Source organism: Alosa alosa, chromosome 14, assembly GCF_017589495.1.
Source record: "Alosa alosa isolate M-15738 ecotype Scorff River chromosome 14, AALO_Geno_1.1, whole genome shotgun sequence".
Lineage (NCBI taxonomy): Eukaryota > Metazoa > Chordata > Actinopteri > Clupeiformes > Clupeidae > Alosa > Alosa alosa.
The window spans coordinates 30,301,029-30,315,568 of NC_063202.1; the positions used below are offsets into that span (position 1 = coordinate 30,301,029).

The window sequence follows — 14,540 nt, forward strand, 5'->3', positions numbered from 1 at the left end:
ACCAACAGGCATCTGAAATGTAATAAAACGTAAATAACACACAAATTAGTGACCTAGAGATGGTTCCAGAGTAGCCTACACCCCTGAGTGGTTTGCCCTGGTGGTTTTCGTTAGTGGCGTGCGCTGTTAAAAGCTTCCATTTACTGCACCCTACTGCAGTGAGGTAGGGCTGTCAACAATATCGCAAAAGCTACCGGTACAATTTTCACAAAACTTGTTGGAAAGGTGTAGCACAGGTTAAGGACATCCTATACATTTTTGGAGCCGATCAGACTCAAAGGGAACTTTGAAACATTTTCCATATTGTAGCCTATTCTTGCAATGATAGCGAAAGTGAAACGTTTTATTTTAAATGATGAATTTGTGCAAGCCTGTGTCATTCATTTCTTTCACATGTCTTTCAACATAAATAATGCATTCATATGCTAATAGTAATGTCAGAAATTGCCGTTTATAGGCCTCTTAGAAATGGTTGTTGCATCTTGCATAGCCTATTATTTAGATGCGCACTCAATCGCGCATCCGTGCAGGCAAAACGTATCAAATGTGGCGACGGCACACAAGTTGGAAAAAACGTTTACAATGCACTGGCAGTGATAGCCTACAGTTAATGTGAATCGCGGACAATAACTAAAGAAAGGAATTTACACCTCCATTCACCAATTAAAGGCTGTAGTAGGCCTAGTGTTTCTACATGTTGGCACAAAACGTTATTTCTGTCAGAAGCCAGTCTAGCCTAATGCAGGGGGTAACGTGAGTCAGAAAGAAGAGGGGCCTGTCTTAGTAGCCTATTCCTGAATCCTGTCCCTTTCAAACTATGTTAGAATTGTGTGAGTAGCCACCAGCATAATACAATCTAAATTAAGACAAAATCTTATTAGGTTATAGGTCCACACATGTGAGTCTAAGCCTTAGTTTAAAAAAATCTTCAGGTGTAAGTAACAAGTCAAAGAACCACATTCTGTGTAATATAGAGGTTAACAAAGATACTCTAGTTTGTAATTTATTTTAAAGTATACATTTTGAAGATCATACCACAGGTTCAGGGCTGGATTACTGAAGGTGCTTAGCCTACTGGGCCCAAGAGCTCAGGGGGCCCTGAAGCCCAAGCCTCTGTGTGAAGTTGCCTCTTCTCCACCCTTCTCAAAACTCACCAGAAGTCATCATTTAAACGGTCATTTTTTTTTAAATAAAAAATCTTCCATGGGAGAATGCCTCAGGACCTCTCTGGAGGAGTGGGGGGGTCATCTCTGCCCAGGGGTTCATAATCCATCCATGCCATGCCTATGCCTATGTCCGTCAAAAGTTTGGAATACCCTAATTGACTGACTTAACTAACAACTTGTTGTTTTTGTTGATTTTTAATAATATTTTTTGCATGGTAGGAAATGTATTGAAATTCTGTTTGGGGGTCCCTCAGACTCCACCACAGATTTGGTCCCCCCCAATGTTGACATCATGACTACGGCCTTGCAGAATACAGTTACACTGATAAATGTAAGGGATTACATTTTAAATGGTCGATAGATTGGCTGTAGGCTATATCTGTAGGCTTGTAGCCTACACACAACTACTGGTCCAAAAACATCAGTGTTTAGATCAGTAGGGTACTATGTGATAATATAGCAAGCAAACAGAATCAAACAAATCATTAATAGAAACTGGGGTCGAAAAGTGACAGCAGCTCTAGATACCAATTAGATTTAGAATAGCTACATGCAGCCTTAATGACAAAGGCCCATAACTGCAGTTTTGTAAGGGACCATATATACCAAATCAAGTAACCTATTTTACATGTGGAAATTGGAAGCAGTGTGTGGTAATAATAGCTGACATATCATAAGGTCATAGCAAATTGCTTTCCCTCAAATGGTTTACAATTTCAGTGTGCATGCGAAACAAAGCACAAAACTGATGGTGGGATGGCAATAGTGAAAAAAAAGTCAAAGCCATTCAGTGAATATCTCCTCACGTTCCACTTGCTCTTCACTCCATGAGTGCAAAGTAAAAAACAAAAAGGCTTCCGTAACAGCTCTGGCCCCATGTACTAGTGACAAAGTGGAGAAAGCCTGTCCCTCAAACATAACAAAACTCTTCCAGACACTCACTGACAGGATCAGAATCGCTGACTGTACCTTTAACTGCTAGGATCCCTCACACCAGGCCTGGACACAGTTCCAGTTCCAACTCCTCCCCTCTGGCAGGCGGTACAGAATCTTGAACACCAAAACCACCAACAGAAACAGTTATTACCATTGGCGTCATGAATAGTTAATAACATTTTACATTTATCAGATACTGTTGTCCAAAGTGACTTACATATGTCAACTATATTACAAGGGGACTTTAACTTAACTAATTGTCCTCGGAGCAGTTAAGTGCCTTGCTCAAGGGCACAGCGGTGGGGAATTAAACCCACAACTTTTAGTTAGTACACCACCACCCCATAGCACCATGTCATACTTGTTCTCCAAACTGTACATCCTACTTCACACCCACAATACTATATATAAAGCACAGAAATTGTATTATGCATACATCACACTCCATTCTTATACATAATTATTGTTGTTTGCTCATCACATTTATGTATGCTTACATTGTTTGTCATTAACAGTTTGTCTGTATATTTGTCTTGTCTGTACACAATATGTACAGCTCTGGAAAAAAATTAAGAAACCACTTTGAATATGACCGTCAACTCAATTGAATGTTGCAGCAATTACATCAGAAAAATGTACAGTGGTCTCCTAGGGCCCTATTTTGACGGTCAGAAACGCAGCGTATAGTGTATTCTTATCACGAAAGTTTATTCCTATCTTTCTTTTCTTCTCTTTTATTACACAATGCGCCCAGGGGTGTGGCAATTAACGATCTAAGGTGTGGTCTGGCGCATTATCTAAAAATCGCTATCTTACACCATATAAAAAGCATTACGTCACTGACCAAGAAAAACCTGGTCTATAGCGAAAGGCACATATGAAGCACAGCTGAAGACGCACTGTCACGAGATGTAAGCAGCAACTCCTCTGCAGGATAAATGTCCTTAGGTCATTCGAACATTATCGAACATTAAGTGTTGCTTTTTTCAAGCTATGTTTTCAATGGTAACCCATTGTCAGTCGATAGTGAAAGTAATTAACTGTGTATAACTGTTTTGTTGTTGACTATGACACCAAGTTGAAGTTTCACTTTGGCTATGAGTTCAAATAATAGACAAGTGCAGATGTGTGTAGGCTATACTCTGCTAGGATTTAGTAGTGGAATACCTGTTCCATACGGTCTCGGGGGCAAGCAGATTCCTTAAAATGCGCCACTGACTATCAAAATACCAATGCACTGTTTGAAGTTGTGCTGCTTGCTGTTAAAAGGGAATGACATGTCATTGTCATTGGTTTAAAGGATGTTACGCCCAAAATACACCCATGACTGATTAAGAAACATAAGACCAATCTTCTTGTGCCAGGCGCCTGACGTTTGATAACAAAACCACCCTCAATGTGAACTGGACAAACCCCTAAATTTGTTTAAGCTATTCCCTAGTAACCTTGCGTTTTAGATCGCTATATATGCACACATTGTAATAGGCTATTCTGTACATTGTTGTCTGTGTAGCATGTATATTATATTTTGTACTGTACTACCAGTGTGACTCTATTGGCCAGAACCTGAAAATTCCTTGTGTTCTAACTCACTTGGCCAGTAAAAAAAACAACAACCTGATTTTCATTCTGATTCTGAATTGTCAAACTGTGCCTTAAATACTTTTTTAAAAAAAATTGATTAGCCTTCTGAGGGTCTGGCATCTCTTTAAAAAATACTCAATCAACCTAGGCCTATAAGATTGTTTCATCATTTTCTGTAAGGTATAAGCAAGCTCAGAATATAACCCAAATATAATTTAGCGCAACCAAAATTGCATTGTAATGACTGACTGAAGCAAATTATTTATCCTAGCCAGTTTGTTTGTTTGTAATTTACAGAGCTGGACTATGTAAATATACACTGGAGGTGGTTTGAGTTCACAGAATGGACAGTAGAGGATGGTAAACAATTTGCTGAATTTGGAATCGCCCCAATAATTATTCAAATGCACGGCCCAGGAGGCACTCTACATTCCTTCAAATGTCATGGCTGTGTACATGGAAAATTCAATTTTAGTGTTTTACAGTATTTAAAAATCCAAACACTCAGTCTCTAAATGTAATTTGCATTGAGCTTTTAAAGCTACACAATGCAACAATTGGCATTTGGTGTAAATTTGTGTTAATTTTCAAGGGGTATCCAGTGAATTGAAAACTGACAAAAAGGGTCACATTGCACGGTAAGTTAAATTGTGCTATCGCTTGTGACCTGCCATGGGCACACAGTGGCAAATGTGCCATCAAAATGAGCCTGAAGCCGCTAAAATTTGTGTATCCTACAAGTTTCTTTACAAGGTTACGAGGAATGTGCACAAATTGTTTCTAATTTGATTTGATTTGTTTATAAAATTCTTTAAAATCATGTTGACAATACATTTCACTTTCATTAGATTGCCTTATGTTAATATTGCAGCATTTGACATTGGCAAATCCCAAAGAGATCCATGGCATAAATAATAGTGTAATTATAAATTGTGTGACATATTGACCTCTGACATCATTGGCTTACACAATTAATCTTCTATTTTTCTGACATGCTCTTTGAATGATAAGGGCTTTCACTGCAGTGATTGACCCTTAAACCATGAATGTTGTTTGGACTGCGTGTTATTACAGCTTTAAAGGCCAGGTTCAGGTATCTTCCAGTTAACATAACTTTACTTTTCCTGGAAGCCAAAGGAGCATTCACATGTGACAAATATTTCCACAGATGCTGGACACATTAACACATTTCTAAGTAGCCTAGTCCCTCATCACAACTTAATTTTCAAGGAATTGAGATCTTAAAAGGGGTAGCGAACAGGAAGAATCCTGGGGATGTCTTCACATGCATCCCCAGGACAATCTATTTAATCGATCTATCAATTGAGTGATATCACTTGAGCTTACAGAGTTATGTCAAACTTTAGGCCTACTGTGTTAAAAATATGCTTGACAAATATATGATGATTTTGTAGGCTATCCAATTACTCCAACACACCATTGTTTTCTTGAAAAACCTGAATGTCGTGCATCTTTGTACTTTATACTCTAGGCCTTGTGTCATTGTGGATAAAATACAGGCATGAAGATAGAGAGAAACAGAGCAGAGAGATCATTGTTTATGTCGCAAAGTGAAGACAATACCCTGAAATCCACGTAGGCTAGCTGCAATTGTTCCTAATGGCCTAGGCTCATCAACAATAGGTTATAAAACATATAGCCTAACATATGAAACATGGAAGTTGGCCTATTAGTCTTTCTACCATTCTGTAATTTCATGGAATATGCCCTAAGGTGCATGAAAATTGCATAAGAAATTCTGGTAAGCCTAAATAGGCTAGAGAAACAAAATGAAAAACATAGTGATGTAGGCTAGTGAAGTCATGAATTGTAAAATAATCTGTTTGGAACTAAATTGGCTCCTTCCTTGGTGTCATTTAGCTCTTTAGTGGTGGGAACAGACTGCATGACATTTTTTTTCTAATTATGAAATCATTTAGTTTGCTTATTTCTATACTTTTTTAAAAATTGTTTACAAACAAGTCTCATCAGAAAGGTTTTAATTCATCAACACGAAATATTGTCTGTTTCACGTTGTAGGCCTATGTCTATACGACGTCTAAAAAGTTTGAAGTGGTTAGAGATAAGTGAGCGCGAGCCACGCTGCAGAGCGCGTGCTTGTGCTGGAGTCTTGGTTGTTTTACCACTTGTCACCTATAGGCGACGACATAGAGCCCGCCGATGCTAAAAAACAACAACATTTCACCTTCTTTTCCTCCTAGCCAAAATGCTTGAGCACGTTTAAGTGATTATGGAGTGCGTTTGTCATGTACTGAACCGATAGTACACGGAAAAACCGGGGAGATGAAACTTTGAAGACAACCCAAAGAGCTTCTGCCGAAAATATGGCTGTACGAGAGGAAGGAGAGATTTTGCACAGTAAAATCAGGCACCACGATGGGGTTGGCAACGCAAACAGCACAGAGAGCTTCAGGAACGGCTATGTGAAGAGCTGCGTCACCCCGTTGAAACAAGACCATCAAAGGGGATTTTTATTCAACCTTTGTAGATTTTGCAATGAGGATATTTTAAACTCCAGACTATTCCGGGTGTCTGCTATCTATGCGGGTGCATTTGTAGTTTTTGCGGTGTCTTTTTTGATACCTAGGAGCTTACAAAGTGAACACGGCGTCTTGGATCTGCGGACTTTTCTGTCTCGCTTCTCGCAGTCCATCAGTCCTCTGTTTAGCATAGGTTGCGCGTACTTCTTTTTGACATTTTATCTCAGAAGGAAAAAGAGAGAAAGTAGTAGATGTTGGCTCTTGGCACTTCCAGCATCATGCTACTTTGGAGATTTCATGGTCCTGCGGTTTTTACAGTGGGGAGAGGAGCAACATCAGATGCAAATGGTGGGCAGGTTGTTATTTGTACTGGGCTGTGTGGGTTTACTGACTCTCATCCCCACTTTGAAACTGAAACATAGTATTCTGATTTTGGTGTTCGCCAGTTTGGTGTGGCTGGTCTCGTTCACGAGTCTCAGCTGCCTGCCGCTGTGTCTGAGGCCAGTCTTAGCGTGCTTGGCAGGGGTTTCTGGATCTCTTCTAGCGCTCTGTTTCGACCATTACGCCCCCCCAAGGGAAGCGCCGAGTAGGATCTCCAACGCCGAGGAAAAGGTGCCTGTGATTAGACCTAGGAGGAGGTCCAGCTGTGTTTCTCTGGGAGAAACATCAACCAGCTATTATGGCAGTTGTAAGATGCCCCGCAGACCGTCACTGCCTTGCATTTCCAGGGAACAGGTAGGTATCTAGAGCCTTGTGCTTTTAAAGGTTTTAAAGGCCTGTCACTGTTTGCAATATATATATATATATATATATATATATATATATATATATATATATATATAGCGCCTATCTGTATGGATATGCGATTATAGAACCCCTTGATATGTGGTTAGCAAAGGTTACTTGCTGTTACTGAATACTTTTTGGAGGACTAGAATGGAGTAGGCCGCTCTCAAAGGATTGGTGTTGACAAACAAAATAAGAACCGTTGTGTGTGTGTGTGTGCGTTAGTGCGCGCGCGCGTGTTAATTCAGATGAACCTCTTTGAAATTGATGCTGAAATTGATGCAGTATTGTTAGTTGGGTAATTGAAAATATGTTAAATGTCCCGCCAGTAGGTTAATGCAGAAAATAATGCATGTTAAGGCCTTTAAAGTCAACTAACAATTACCCAGATAGGCATACAGGTAATTTGAGAACATAGGCGTATTCAGTTTTGGTAACCTGTGTGGAGTCTTGAATCAGGAGTTGTCATTGCTGCTCCTCAGGTAGTTTTCTTGAAAGGGGTAACTGCACCTCTCTCAGTGTAATGGTGCTGATCGTCCACTTTGACTAAATAGCTGAATGTGATTAATGTCATCACAGCTGTAAATTCTAAGGTCTCTTACAATAAACAGTAAAGCTTTCTCAGGTGTTATATTTACCGTGGTTTTGTGAACCCTCAGTAATCTTTCCACATTGGGTGAGGTAGGCCAAATGTCAACAAGGTTTTGGAGATGACCTGTATGCCCCTTTGCACTTCTATCAGTTTTTGCCCCAGTTGACCTTATTGTAAAAATTCTGGAGATGCACTATGCACAGTACATAGTCTGGTTATGCGAAAATGGAATGGCTTAAACAATGTTTTTTATAGTCGAAAAGGGTTGGTAAATATATTTGTTTATTGTTGTGTAGTGTGAACTAAATTCCCAGTTATTTATTTATTTATGTTTGGATGGGTGAGGACATAGATTATCTTTTGCCGGCCTGCAGTAATGAAAAGTTTAAGTATACTTTATATCTTTAACTTGAAAATGAAATGAATGTAAAATGAGTGTTAGATGTCAGTTTCTTTTGCTGTTTTTTTTATCTCTTGAAGCCACGTTCATGCCAACACATCCTTGTACAGTTGTTGGTTTATAATGTCATTGTTGACAGACAAGATAAGCTGTGCATACCTTTATTGGGCACAGTCTACATTCAAAAGCAGTGTTGTGATCATTAATTGCAGATAAAGTACGTACCTGCTTCCGAGAAAACTACGACAAAACCCCTTGTTTGAAGTTCATCAGCAGGCATATTGGTTGAAAAGCGTGACATGACGGCACTTGTTTTTGTCTGTGTTGACTTACCTGACACTATGCTACAAGCAGCAGAAACTGCCACAGTGTTAGGCTGAGGACAGACACCCAAATGAGTATCTGTGTTCTCTTCACATTGCCATTGTCGTACATTTTAGGCCCCTTGTCTATAACTGCTTTTTCACGGACTGGTCATGATTTTAATTCTGCAAATAGCATATTTCATTCAAGATTAACAAAATACTTTATTTACAGAAATAATTTTGAGTGGTTGTGGTTCCCACACAGTGATTGATTGTCTTCTACACAGCCAGGTAAACCTGAACTATTTGTAGTAATGTAGTGAAACAAAGTTGCTCATAAGGAGACATTGGCCATCAATTTCTGTGGACTAGGTCTGCACTGCATTTGAACTCCACATGTGTTCTGTCATTGCACTTTAGGTCTGAGGTATTTCTGGCTGGATTGAAATAGCATAAATAAGTCAGACTGTATGTTTGATACCTGGTAGCCTAGGAGATTCAGCAGGAGATTTTGCATATATTTTACATGTCTAGCACATCTCATTCACTGCACATTCATTGTGAAACTAAGGTGTTGGGTCGGATATGACACAAGTGTGCATTGTTTCTCGGTTTGTGTTGCCTGTCTTTTGTAAGTTGTGATGTAGACTTAACATAGGTATAGCATAGTTCTCTGTTGTTGGCCATCTCTAGTGAAATAGGCAAGTTCAAATCATCATTCAACAACATGCAAACCAAGGTCTTGTTGAGGCCTTTTCCATAGTTTAGATAGCCATTTATATTTATTTATTTAAGTCTCAGAAACCTGTCCACATATAAACCAGGATTTCTCCTGAGTGATCTCCACAACACAAATAATCAGGAGTGAACGTACTTGGCGAATAAAATCTGATTCAGATTGTGACTCCTATGAGACTATTGCACATTGACATTTGGCTGTTTACAAGTCATTTTGATACATAGCTCAACAGTTGGCTGCATACTAGCAGGAACAAGACACCAGTAGCAAGTTGTCAGCTGGTAGGAAGTGTGAAAAGTCTTTTCTGTTGTGGGCCAGACAGTCATGCGTTTTTGACAGCTGAGCATCAAGCATGGCACATATGACCAATCTTTCCTGAGAATATTTGTTACTGTTGTCAAAGTGCATTAGTAATGGAGGCCAAGTTTTACATACTTTGATCGGAGGAATTCTGTGTCACACTCTCCATGTCAATTTAATCCCCTGCAACAGTGCATACCTCATACTAAGACTAATTTATGATTAATTCATTTAGATAAGTTTTACTGCAAGATTATGTTGCTTAATTGAAACCAACACTGGTAAATGAGATGCATACAACATTTTAAGAGACTGTTATCTATATTGAACATCCTACACACCAAGTGCTAAATTAAAACTGAATAACATTTATTATCCCCCTTAAAATGAGTGTGCCTTCCATTGATATTATCTTCTATTACTATCATCTTAAACCATTTATTTCAATACAAATAATTTTGGATTGTGTTGTTCAAGGCCTGAGACATAGGCCTAATTTATATCACATTCTGCCTTTTTTTATTTCATGAAATACAAATTGGCCTTTTTCATCCACCCCACAGGCTTCAGGATTGTTCAAAAATATGTTTGCTATTCTTTCTACAGACTAAAGTCTTGTTTGCCCTCCAATCTTCTTCTTTGGTATCATGAATAAAACTGCCAGGTGCTCTCTCTGACACCTGTGACTAATAACATTCTTGGTGAACGACCATCTCATGTTCATGACCAACTCATCCATGTTTAAAACCTGCTGTGGCAGGATTATGGTTCTGACAGTTGGCCCTCTATACAACAGGCACAGCGTTTGAAATGTTTATGTACCTAAACAAAAACAACGTCCAGTGACCTTGGTGTTGGCAATACTGTGATAGTGGGCTAGTATTATTAATGGTGCTCATAAAAGTCCTTTGTTTTAAATAACAACAGCAGCGAGGCTATCTTTTTTTCTAGTAACTTTGTAGAAAACAGGAAGATGAAGTCCATTGCAAAGGGTGGGTGGTCCAAGGAAACCTGGGATTATAAACTAATTGATATTGAGTGATGAGTGTGAGTGCTGACTGCTTGAGTGCCCCTATACCCTACCCTTAGAATGGATTCAGGCTAAATTTGAAGTGAATTTACTGAAGAAAAAGAACACTATTTGAAAACACAACCGCTTTCATCAGATGAGATATTTTGGCGGGAGGTTTAGGAGAAGGAAACCATGTTACCTGCTGTGGTGTATTCAGTGTGGTTCATGAGGCCCGCACGGGAGCTTTTAATATCAGTGATGAAGGAGCCGCAGTGTTTGAGAGAGTGAGGTGAGGGAAAGCAGGCCATCGGCTGAAGCCTCTGGAAGCAGTCCACCGGCTATTTCTGTCTATTGTTTGACATGTTTGTCATGCCCGTCATGAAAAAGGACACGTTGGATGTCTGACATCCTGTGTCACCAAGTGATAAACATTGTGGCATGTCTGGAGACGTGAGGAATCGGAGGTCTTGTGAAAGCTAGGTAAGGTTAATGCGAGACACCTGAATGTCCTCAGTCATTACCATGCATCTCCTGATCAGATTGCTACAATGAGCACGTTCTTTTTGGGACTAAGGTGGTTAGCTTGCTTGCTAGCAGCTCAACCAAACAATTGGCATGGTATTGGATTCATCCAGGGTGGCATCAGTGTAGCCATTTCTCATAGTTGGCTTAGCCAGTTTGAGGATGTGAGTATAGATTGATATCAAACTCGATTTTTGGGGGGCTTGAGAATATCCAAACTCAAGATGTGTTGTTACTTTCAAGATGGAAACTTGGAATCACCACTCTCTCTCATGAATCTCTTTCATTTGAGGGATAATTGTAATATATTTTGAGGAAATAAATTTGTTTTTCTCAGAGCCCTTAATGAGATTCTGATGACTGGATAATGTGTATCATGTTATCACAGTGAGTGAGTGAGTGAGTGAGTGAGGTTGAAAACAGGTAGCATAAGCAACAATGTAGATTTGAAAGATATGTTGTATGGGGATATCACTTTTACAATGTTGATATTTATTGCTCAAAGTAGAGATGTATCAATTTTCATGTGAGCGGTAGACTAGTACACATGTATTGTTGGACCATTAAAATTACATTTGCTCAACATGCAACCAACAATTGTAACCAAACCCTTGCGCATACTACTCAGTGGTAGTGTTGTCACAACCATTATTGTTTTGATACCGATACAAAGTCAAGAATCTTAATTTCGATAAATTTACAATACTTTAAAAAAATGTTGATTTGATTTGGGGGCCCCCCCATCACCTTGATCATGAGTAATATTGAATATAGTGTCATCATTCACACCAGTGGCCATCCTAGATTCTGCTTGACCCTACACACACACATGCGCGCGCACACACACGCGCAGAAAATGAAGGCTTATGTCATATGTTTCTGTTTCTATAATGTTTATTTTATATTTTGGAATTCATAAAGCTTTAATATATTTTGTTAATAATTTAGTATAATAATAATAGTATTTTATGATCTGCATAATTACTAGTAGGTAAAAATTTGAATACCGGTACTTCAATTGATTTTTAAATGATTACACTTAAGCATATCTTAAATGTGGTGTGTAGGTCTAATGGAGTGCCTAGGAATACGTGAGAGTAATTAGCCTTCAGTCTCACAGTATAGTGTATATATATCACAGAATAGTGAAAAATAGTGCGTAAGGATATGTGGATGCAATTCATTATGTTTTCTATGTCAATGTCATTAGATAAAATAAATGTTCTATAAATAAAAAACTAACAAGTCGAAGACAGTCTTTCTGGGATCATAGATGAGATAAGTGTCTTGCAATGCTCATTGATGATTTTGGTGAGCACTACACGATTGATAGACATGACGTGAGAGCTATAGATAGTTAGGAGGAGCAGATGTAAAAGTTTGCCATTAGGTTGCGTAACCTATTTCTGAAATGTCATTAAACCCAATAGTTGGCCTAAATTAACTAAATCCCATAGCCTTGGTAGGTTAGCAACACAAACTTGAGAGATGCAAGTGAGCAAATCAACGTAACATTAGCCCATTGTTATTGGTTGCTTTGCAGCCACAGCATCACTTAAACTAGCAGCCATATCTCAATGTTTATGGCATGAGAGCTGCAGCTTGAAAGATGAGCATGTGTGTGCGAGAGGAGAAAAGACACGCAGGCTAGGGGAGGCACTAGAATGCCTTGCGTACACGCATCTTACTGCAAAACGACACTGTTATTCTTAAAAGTATCGATACTAATAAAATTAGGGATTGTGACATTTTTAATTTCAGGGTAGGCCTATTGCGATACTTTTGTAGTATCGATGCACCGTGCAAAACTACTCAGTGGTTTGTCATGTATTTTATATATGAAATGAGAACTGTCAATATTATTGTATAGCTTAAATATCAGCCAAATGCCTTTAACTATAACCTACCGACCACCCTGTAATTGGTATTCAGCAAGAGCACCAAAAAGTAAACTCACTTTGCTTTGTAATACAATCTGGAAATTTTTTAACCTACCAATAAACATTCACTATAAATTGAAGGGAGAAAGCAGCTACTTAACAGCAGCTTATTGGTTAAATGCTCACCTTGTTAAGGCAGTATGTATATCTGTACATCATGACGGTGCAGGTGAAGTGGTGTCAATGGTTTTATTGTGCATGCACCTTTGGCAGGATTTGGCCATTTTATAGGCAAGCTTGTTCAATGGAAACTGAGAGTTTTGGGAAAGACCCTATAAAGGACAAGTGTTTCTGTCTCAGGGAAGACATCTGCTTTTTGTGAAACTAGTGTGGAATCTTCCCTGGTGTTTCCTTGGCTTGGGAATAGTACTGTGTGGTGCTGCCGTTCCTAACCATGTAGCCATAACATATTAATGAAGCGTTGGCGAGACGCACAATTCATAATTCATCAAGCATGATGGGTAGGAGTTGTGTTTTAGTCTTCACAGCAGAGGTGTCAGTCAAAAAGTCATGGAACACAGGATAGCGGTCTCTCCAACAGCAAGCAATGGATTATGGGAAACTGTTCAGGAGCCAGGATAAGATCTATTGAAACTATTTCTATGTAAATTTCCTTAAATATCCTTAAATCCTTTTTATCATTGTTTTTCATATGTCTTACCATATACAACTCAAAGATTCTTAAAAGATATCTGACAACATATTTGTAACAGGTGACACTTCTGATTGTTAGTTAGTAGACATGCTGTAGTCTAGAAGTTGTCCTTGTAATGCAGTGATGTTACGTAAATACCCAAGTGGATGTTTTTGTCCAATTTGAGTTCTGTTTCTTAGTTGCTGCTTCGGCTTTCCTAGACTGTGAGGTATTATATCTATCTCTATATATTACACTGTAGTACTGGCCTGGTCCTACTGAACAAGCATATCAGCCTCTGTGTTTGAGAACTGCTGTTGATGAACAGGTGTATGATCACTTTGATTTGATCTCTCTTTTTAATTTATGCCCAGGATGATTATCTCAGTTTTTTTTTTTTACAAATCTGACCTTACCATTATTTCCATTTTCACAATTAAAAAACTGAGTTTAAACAAGTAGGCCTATTATACTTTATTATCTTACAAATTGGATATGTACTTAATGAGAAGGTGCTTTCGGGGTTATGTCTTAATTTTGCTGTGGCCCTTGCTGATCCTGACTAATTTAATTGAAAGCACCTGCTGTTTTCGCACAAACTAGAGCCTCCTAAGCCCACACTCTTTTTAAAACCAAATCTATGTTCCGTGCTGAGTCTTCACAATATTACAATATTATCTGTTTTTAAAGGTTGCTCTGTTACTCCATGAGACTTCCATGAAAGTGTGTGTGCTTTGAGCAGTATGCTTAATGGTGTTTGGACCCTGCAGTGTTGCTCTTTAATTGCCCTGTAGGTTTGGAAGACCTTAGTTGACATGAGGGGACAAAACTCTATCGCCGAGTCTGGCTGAGATACGGCTGGCTTGTGGCCTGTCTGCTAGTATCTTTGCTGATAAACTCTACCGTCAGTATGTCATTTTATGCCATTTTACTTTTGGATCGACTGATCTCTGCATACATGTGCGTGTTTAGGAATGAGAAGAATGGCGTTCTGAGTCACTGAGATGGGGTGGGATGACTGGGTGGCAGTTCACTCATGAAATTTCATCTCAACACTGTAAACTTCCCTTAAAACAGATTGTTCTGCAAATGCATTCATCCTGTTATCATGCATGACCAAAAA

At 38.9% G+C, this 14,540-nt stretch overlaps 1 protein-coding gene across 1 annotated transcript in view; it reads left to right on the plus strand.

The window, feature by feature from the left end:
* The first annotated feature begins 5,872 nt into the window (after positions 1-5,872).
* Positions 5,873-14,540, plus strand: part of pde3b (phosphodiesterase 3B) — a 50,065-nt gene continuing 41,397 nt past the window's right edge. Inside the window, exon 1 of the mRNA XM_048262363.1 lies at positions 5,873-6,922. Coding sequence (XP_048118320.1) covers positions 6,032-6,922 — 891 coding nt within the window. The 5' untranslated portion in view covers positions 5,873-6,031. The remainder of the gene's footprint in view (positions 6,923-14,540) is intronic.